The sequence below is a fragment of the Nanorana parkeri genome, unplaced genomic scaffold, assembly GCF_000935625.1.
Source record: "Nanorana parkeri isolate BGI_ZX_2015 unplaced genomic scaffold, ASM93562v1 scaffold97, whole genome shotgun sequence".
Taxonomy (NCBI): Eukaryota; Metazoa; Chordata; class Amphibia; order Anura; family Dicroglossidae; genus Nanorana; species Nanorana parkeri.
This window is the reverse complement of record NW_017306365.1, coordinates 1,575,975-1,584,825: the sequence shown is the minus strand read 5'-3', so window position 1 is coordinate 1,584,825 and position 8,851 is coordinate 1,575,975. Positions and strand designations below refer to the sequence as shown.

At 43.0% G+C, this 8,851-nt stretch overlaps 1 protein-coding gene across 1 annotated transcript in view; it reads left to right on the top strand.

Moving 5' to 3' along the window:
• CA12 (carbonic anhydrase 12) overlaps positions 1 to 8,579 on the top strand; it is a 22,865-nt gene extending 14,286 nt beyond the window's left edge. The window contains exons 3-10 of the mRNA XM_018552777.1: positions 948 to 1,127; positions 1,211 to 1,353; positions 2,720 to 2,812; positions 5,390 to 5,453; positions 5,615 to 5,772; positions 5,986 to 6,112; positions 6,208 to 6,295; positions 8,446 to 8,579. Of these exons, the coding sequence (XP_018408279.1) occupies positions 948 to 1,127; positions 1,211 to 1,353; positions 2,720 to 2,812; positions 5,390 to 5,453; positions 5,615 to 5,772; positions 5,986 to 6,112; positions 6,208 to 6,295; positions 8,446 to 8,515 (923 nt within the window). The 3' untranslated portion in view covers positions 8,516 to 8,579. The remainder of the gene's footprint in view (positions 1 to 947; positions 1,128 to 1,210; positions 1,354 to 2,719; positions 2,813 to 5,389; positions 5,454 to 5,614; positions 5,773 to 5,985; positions 6,113 to 6,207; positions 6,296 to 8,445) is intronic.
• Positions 8,580 to 8,851: the final 272 nt, after the last annotated feature.

The following is an 8,851-nucleotide window of genomic DNA, read 5'->3' as shown; positions in this document are numbered from 1 at the left end:
CCCCCCCCCCCCCCCCCCCCCCCCCCCCCCCCCCCCCCCCCCCCCCCCCCCCCCCCCCCCCCCCCCCCCCCCCCCCCCCCCCCCCCCCCCCCCCCCCCCCCCCCCCCCCCCCCCCCCCCCCCCCCCCCCCCCCCCCCCCCCCCCCCCATTGACTTATCAAGCCAGTGATTTTTAAAAACAAAGCTCCCTTCTCCTCCTGCGTTCCTCCCACTGCCGAACCTTCGGCTCTGTAATCACACAAACTAGGCAACTGCAAAGCCCCAGCGTGTGCTGAGGCGGCTGCCTAACTTGATTGACCCCAGTGCAGGCACTGCTTTCCCGCAGTTCAGTGTGGCCCGGCAGAGCAGCGGAGGGGGGGAGTGGTAGCCAGTGGTGCCACTTCAGATCAGGGCCTGATTTACTCTCTGCTGCTCCTAGCCAGGTTCCTTTTTGCGCTCCCCACTCCACAATGGAGAATGGAAACCAAATGGCGTGGGCGGCAGGGTTAGTTTTAATTTTTTACTTTTTATTTTATCATCTTTTTTTTAACTTGTTATTTTTGTTTTTGTTTTTTGTTTTTTTTATTTGTTTTTCACTTTAACTTTATTGCTCTCACACAGGGGCTAACAAGCCACCTCTCCAAGCTCGCTCCTGTGATGGACTATAACTTCAATACGAATTGGTAAACTAAATGTGAGATTGTAGTCCATCATGGGAGTGAGCTTGGATTGATGGCTCTTTACAACACACACAGGGACCATGGGGAACAAAAGTAGCCACCCTCCAGAAGGAAGGACAGTGTCGGCACCAATTCACCAGCGGAACCAGGAGGGGAATATAAGAGGGAGGGTTGAGGATGGCGGATACATTGGTTTTAATACAGGGAGAGGAAATAATACATTTACAAAACAAAAATTGTTTTTGAAAAATGTCCTAGAAATTAAATTCTTGATCTTTGTTCCATCTAGGTAATGATGGAGAGAACTATTGGCCGTTAAAATACAGGTTTTGTGGTGGTGTCTATCAGTCGCCTCTTGATTTCCATCACAGCATCCTTCAATATGATTCCAGACTAGCACCTATACATCTATATGGATACAATGCTTCCAGTACAGAACCCTTCACAATATCAAACAATGGACATACAGGTATAGTGCAATATTTGTGACCTTTTTGTTTTCTAGTTCATTCACTAAATATGACAATTTAATACAACTTTTTCCCCAAACAGTGTCTGTGAGTCTACTTCCAAAAATGTATATGGAAATCCCCCCCTTCCGCTACATGGCATCACATCTTCACTTTCACTGGGGCAACCTAGCCAGTCCTAAAGGTTCAGAGCACTGTATTGGTGGCAAGAGGTTTCCAGCCGAGGTAATATGTTTGGATAAAGCAGCTGAGGGTATGGTGCATAGTGGGAACAGCTAAACAACCTTCTTGGTACTTCAACTTGAAATGACTGCAGTAAGTAAAATAAAGTTGAAAATATGGCATGGTTCCTTCCACTACGTAGTCTGGGCATATGAAGGCAGCAGACTTCTTTATTTTTTTTTCTAAAACATTATTGTTGTGCTGCAGTTGGGTAACACTTGCAGGTCTTGAGGTCTTGTCCCTGCAAGAGGCGTGGTTTCTGCAACCACTGCACATGTATGGTGTGATCAGGGCACTTGGAACACAAATGTTTTCTATGTACCCTTTTTACACCATGATGTATGTGCTGTAGTGGGCAGAAAAATGTAGCTTCACAGACATGGTGTGAACCATACACCCATTACCTTCATTACTACGAACCCTTCCAATGCAGCAGACACTTTCTAGCAGTCCAACAACCAAACATAGTATTTATTTCTTTTACTTTCAAGGCAAGTGTTTTATTTGAATTACAACACAACTAATTAACATTCCTCACTCCTAGACTATTCAGCCTTATGAATTATTATTTTGAACATGCAATCTCCATCAGGCTGAAACTAATGAGCACAATAAAACTGTTTTACTTCCTGTATTCTTTGCTTTCAAAAAGGATAGGATATATAAGGTAATATGGTATATATCAAACTGTATGATAACTTGGGGTTATGAGTGATTTTCATTTAATCTTTTTCCTGTTCAGTGTTGTAGTGCCCTTTACACAGCCATGCCCAATTGTATGCTAGGATGTTATAAAAGTGTGCGTTATCTTGGAACCTGAATAATAATAAATCATGTGGACTTTGAGATGAGGATTAATTAAATCATGCGGATTTGTGATTTAGGACTGGGATATCTGTGCCTGGAAGCATGTATTTGTTTTTAAAATGTATGTGTATTATGTTTTTTGTTTAATTATGAAATGAAATACAGTTTTGGTATATATCTTATTAGATATAGTTTTGAGGATAATCAGTTTTGCCCAGATATCTCTGTCTTCGAGGGCTATGGAATATATTCATATAAATTGTGGTGTTTTCAGCAAAATAACTTGAATGTAGAGGTATGCCTCAATGAGTGGCCGTTTTCCCACCTACGAAGAGCCCTTGACTTTTGTTGTTCTTTGGATGTTCTAAAACATATAAAACATCTTTGTAAAACAGCCCCAGTCATGCTTTTAAATATTATATTCCCTTCTGCTAACTCTCCCTACAAACTTCAAATTTATTACAACATAATTATCTTACAATTTTTAATCGCCATAACTGCATGCTATCAACCTAGTTTTGTTTTACCTTTTAAAAAAAATACTTTTAACACTTTCCTGTAGCTGCATATTGTGCATTATAACACGAAGTATGCAGACATGGCCACCGCGATGGAGGCGGGAGACGGTCTGGCCGTGCTGGGAATTCTCATTGAGGTAAGACACAGAGCATGTTTGTTCTATGTGTGTGAATCCATTTCTATTAATGTTTTTCTGCAGTCTTTTTAATGTAATCTAACATGGTGTGTTTCTTGTACTTTACTGCTTAAAGAAAAGCTAAACATAAATGGCATTGCAGCAAATAAACTGCTCAAAAATATTAAAGGAACACCTTGAAAACACATCAGATCTCAATGTGGAAAAATATCATGCTGGATATCTACTGTATACTGGACTGGGTAATGTGTTAGGAACAAAAGGATGCCACATCGTTTAATGGAAATGAAAAATGATTGACCTACAGAACGCAAAAATCAAAGTGAGCAAATGATGTAGCAGGCTAGTCCATTGTGCTGAAATGTAATTGCAGCAAATCTAAAAGGTACTCAGGGCATGCTCTTAATGAGACGGTGGATGGTGTCCTGGGGTATCTCTTCCCAGATCTGGACCAGAGCATCACTGAGCTCCTGAACAGACTGAGGTGCAACCTAGCGGCGTCAGATGGACGAGACATAATGTCCCAGAGGTGTTCTATTGGATTCAGGTCAGGCGAGCATGAGGGCCAGTCAATGGTATCAATTCCTTCATCCTCAAGGAACTGGCTGCATAATCTTGCCACATAAGGCCAGGCATTGTCCTGCACCAGGAGGTACCCAGGGCCCACTGCACCAGTGTAGGGTCTGACAATGGGTTCAAGGATTTCATCCCGATACCTAATGGCAGCCAGGGTGCCATTGTCTAGCCTGTAGAGGTCTGTGCATTCCTCCATGGATATGCCTCCCCAGACCATTACTGAGCGACTACAAAACCGGTCATGCTGAATGATGTTACAGGCAGCTTAACGTTCTCCACAGCTTCTCCAGACCCTTTCATGTCTGTCGCATGTGCTCAGGGTGAACCTGCTCTCATCTATGAAAAGCACAGGACGCCAGTGGCGGACCTGCCAATTCTGGTCAATGGCAAATGCCAATCGACCTCCACGGTGCCCGGTAGTGAGCACAGGACCCACTAGAGGGCGTCGGGCCACCCTCATGAAATCCTGTTTCTGATTTGTTTGGTCAGAGACATTCACACCAGTGGCCTGCTGGAGGTCATTTTGTAGGGCTCTGGCAGTGCTCATCCTGTTCCTCCTCCACGTATTGATGTGCCATCCTGGAAGAGTTGGCATGCCTGTGCAACCTCTATAGGGTCCAGGTATCGCCTTATGTAACCAGTAGTGACACTGACTCTAGCCAAATGCAAAACAAGTGAAAAACAGAAAAGATGAGTAGGGAAAAAAATGTCAGTGGCCTCCACCTGTAAAACCATTCCTGTTTTGGAGGTCATCCCATTGTTGCCCATCTAGTGTATCTGTTGTTATTTTCATTAAACCCAAAGCAGCTGAAAAAGTGTTCCTTAAATTTTTTTTGGAGCAGTGTATATAACATATAACATATGTTGGCTTGAAATCCTGATGTAGACATGGAGTGTTTTTGGGTGTGTTTGTGGGTGGTTTTTTTTTTTTTTTTAACTTTCACAGTTCTAATCCTTGCGACTTGTTCAGGGGGTTCCCCAGGTGCACATCCCCAAAGCAGTTTTCAAGGGGTCCTCCCAGAGAGCATTCTCAAAGTTGCCCAACTAACTCCTCTAACCTTGCTAATGTGAAGAAGAAGCAGTTCTTCTCCAAAAAGCTCCTGAATGGAAAGTCTTTACTCTGTCAAAAAGCTTATGCCCCGCAATTCTGAAGAAACTCCTAAATACTGTTTGTCCACACAACCTTATTATAACACTCGATAACCATTGCTCTTTTTATATAGCTATAGAAATAAGAAATTAAAATACAACCAATTGCCCAAATTTCATAACTTTACAAATTCACTTCCCTGCTACATGTACAGCTAAATTCCATTTAGATTCAAGGTACATAAGTAGCCAACAACTCCCCTACCATCATCGCAACTCTTTGCAAGATTATGAATGTTGTATCAAAATCACGTGTGAAAGCAAATATTTAATACTGAGATGAGATGTAGAGAATGAAGGGAGGTGGATGAAAATAAGTGTATATGTTTACATCATAATCGTCAAATGAAGAAGCCAAAGGGCTACAGATAATGTATGTTATGGATATCAAACTTGTGTGGCCATAGAACAATAAGGTAGTAATGTTGCTATGTAGCACTGCAATATATAGACCACTCCTAATATGTGCCCTTTTCATAGCTTCAGTTTAAGCAATTCTATTTATACATCATTAAAAATATTACAATTTTGTTGTAATTTTCACATTTTTATTTTATTTTGATGCAGTATTTTTATTCATTCCCTTTTAGTTGATTGAACTAGGGCGATGCTTTAGTTGGCAATGGTGGGCCCTGTAAGAAATTATTTTGCACTATTTTAATGCAACATCATGTGGACTAATTTCTGGATTTGTTTTCCCTTCTTGCGGATCAGCCATATTAGAATGGTTGGTTGAATATAATAGACTCACTCAAACATTATTGCAGTACCGTGTGTGTATATATATACACTTCTAGTCTGTTCCATATATGATATTATAATGTCCTTATGCATTTCTGTTTTTCCTTACAGATTGGTTCTTTCAACCCTGCATATGATAAAATCTTTACTAAACTGCCAAACGTCAAATACAAAGGTAAGTGTCTGATTTACTAGTATACTTGTTACCTACTGTTAATACCTTGTTTTATGTTTAGTTCTAATGTAACGCATGGTATTTTGTTATCTGACATCTTTTCAACTGTATTTGGCAATTTTTATATGGCTTCTGCTGTTAAAGCTTTCACTGTCACGCAGGGCAAAACATTCAAATTCCGGGATTTAATATCCAAGATCTATTGCCTGACAGGATGGATGAATATTACCGGTATGAGGGTTCCCTTACTACGCCACCCTGCAACCCCAGCGTCTTGTGGTCTGTTTTCCACAATCCTGTGTTTGTTTCGGAGGAACAGGTAATGTGGTGTCTACAGTGACATGTTTTATAGATGGAACTGTAAAGCACATTTCAGCCAATGACTGCTAAATAAGGTGTGGGTTTTCTTCTTGGGGGGGGGGGGAATAATTTTAAAAAATTGTGCATCTTTTTTTTTTTTTTTTTCCTTTTTATAAAATTAATTTTTAACAAAATTGGCCCTGTTTTAAGTGACAAATCTGTTGTCTTTCAGCTGTCATTATTAGAGACCACACTATACTGCACAGAGACTAACACTTCGGCACCCACGCAGATGGTTGATAATTACAGGCAGCTTCAGCAAGAAGGTGACAGGTTGGTCTCGGTCTCTTTTAGGGAAGGTAAGTTGGAGTCTGGCTGAAGATGGTCACCCATCAGTAACTATTATCTGATAAACCTACCTGTTGGCTGATATCATGTCTCTCTCTATACACAGGTGTTGTCCTTTCAGTTGCTTTGGCCTGTGTTCTTGGTGTTTTAGTCCTTATCTCACTGACCTGCTGGTTGTTTCACAGGAAAAAACGGTAGGAAGCTCTGTAGCCTAGTTGCATAAAATGTTTCTAATGTATAGCCTATAGATTTCACAAGAGGTTAAAGTATATCTAAAGCCATAGTGTGTGCGTTTGTGGGGGGGGCGGGGAGGGATTAAAACTAGGGATGCAGCACTACAAGTGCCAGCAAAATATTATACAGCAATGCCGAATGGCAGCCGGCTATAGATGACTACAAATTCCAGCAATGCATTTGACATCAATGCAAAATATGAAGCTATATACTCTGTGCTGCTCTGGGGTGCTGGCCTGATGTCTCCAGTAAGGGCGCTCGGGAAGGCTATGCAGGGGTCTCTGGAGGGCTGTGTGGGGTCTTAGGTGGGCTATGCATGGTCTCGGGAGGCTGTGCGGGGTCTCATCAGGGGTCTGGTTGGTCTCGCGGGTGGCGTCATTTCAGGAAGGAGGAGGAGGAGATGTGTGGCCGGCGCTGTAAACAGGCACCGCAGTTTACAGGAAGGCTGCCGAGGTCTCTGCTTGCTGGGGACCTCGGCAGCCTTCCTTGGAACCGTGGCACCTGTTTACAGTGCCGGCATCAGCGTTTAGTATTAGGGTACTCATGAACATGCCCAGTATTTGCACCAATACCGATTTTCTGGTATGGGTGCATCCCTAGTTAAGACAGCTGTCGTGTGTGGGGTTTTTTTTTCCCCTTTAGCTTTTTCTTATTGGGGAAATTTCCCTTTATATTTCCTGTAGCCTCAACAGGGAGTGGAGCAAGTGTCTGCTTTAGAAGATTTCACTCTATTTCTGTTCTGGTGGCAGCTCAAAATGTTGGCTTTACCCTCACTTTTGTTCCCGGTAACATTGGTGATTAGGATAATTGGGCCCCATTCATGCAGGGAAGGGGTACATGGAACGATTGCCTGTGATTCTACATAGGTGATTATCTGTGGATGCATTTATCCTGTGTCCAAGAACAATAGTCTATCCCAAACCACAAGTAACTGTACAATTACATGCGGACTGTGGCTGCTGTCACCCTCTCATCAACTTTAATGGGCACAGCAATTGCATCTGTAAGGACCCACCTGGCATTCTGCAGGTTCTTGCTGCAGAAAACCCCATGTGGGTATAGCCTTGGAGTGAATCTATTAACCCAGTGATTCTTAACCATTGTGCCGCCTGAGGATACTGGGGTGCCGCGGCAAAATGAACTAAACTCTCAAAAAATTATTCCACTCTGCATTAGAGAGGCACCCTCAAGTCACCTGACTCAGTCTTGGCAACCAATGTCACCTGTCGCTATAGATGCTAAATGGGGCCTTAGACTGGGGTACCTCCGATTTTAAAAGTTTCCCGTGACTCAAAAGTTTGAGAAACAGTCTTAACCCATCAATCTCAAGTCAAATTTAAAAAAAAAACATACTGTATATATTTTCTTTAGCTGCTGTTGAATAAATTCAGACCGGGCCATCATACTTTGTAGGCACTGGGTCACTGCATTCAGGGCCGGTGCTAGGATTCATGCCCACACAGGCAAGGTGCATTTTTGCGCCCCCCTCCCCGACCCCCTGTAAAAACAGCACATTTTGACAAGTACTTGTCAAAATGCCCCGATGTTTGCGCTATGTGTGGGTTTTTTTCCACTTACCTTCGGTGCGGGAGAGTAGTAGCGAGTCAGCGCTGGTCCAGTGGGAGGAGCTCCAGGTGGGGTCCTAATTTAGCTGGCCAATGACTGCCTGAGGTGCTGCGCGTGTCGGGATCCTCAGGCAGTCGCCGGCCAGCTAAATTAGGACCCCACCTGGAGCTCCTCCCACTGGACCAGTGCTGACTCGCCGCTGCTCTCCCGCCCCGAAGGCGAGTGAAAAAAAAAAACATAGTGCAAACATCGGGGCATTTTGACAAGTACAAGTACTTGTCAAAATGCCCTGTTTTTTCCGCCCTCACCCTGCAGCGCCGTAAGGCGGCCGCCTGACTTGCCTTGCGGTAGCGACGGGCCTGACTGCATTGTTAAATAAAACCTTTCATGGTAAATATACTGTATATGAACAAATAAGGAATTTAGAACAAATTTCACCAATCGCATATAGTTTAAAGAGGTCCTGCTCTTGGGCCTCTGAAATATATATGCAGGGCTCTTGGTTTTTATGAAGTTTTTACAATGGTGTTGTATTCTTTTGCAGGAGCAAGAAAACCAAGAATATTGTGTATACAGCCGCTGTTGCTGTGGAAGAAAACACATCTAAAGTATGATGTAAGCAATATTTTCACCAACTATTGGTGCAATTCCTTTTCAATAAGACTGCTCTGCCCAAGGAAAGAGAAACCTGATTAGAAGTCTATCTCCTACTGAACACTTATGAATCCTGGAAGCTCTTAGTCATGGAGGAAGAGTGTTTAAATATGACGTATCTTGTGATGTAATACCGAAAATCACTTCTCTTGGTAAAGCGAAATGCAGATTTTTAATGGTGATCTTTGCTGGCCTGCTGATCCCTGTAAAAATACAGGAGTTGCCATTGATGACCTTCTGACAATGTTTAAGACAAACAATTCCTGCTGCCTCAAGACAGTTGATCCTACATCCCC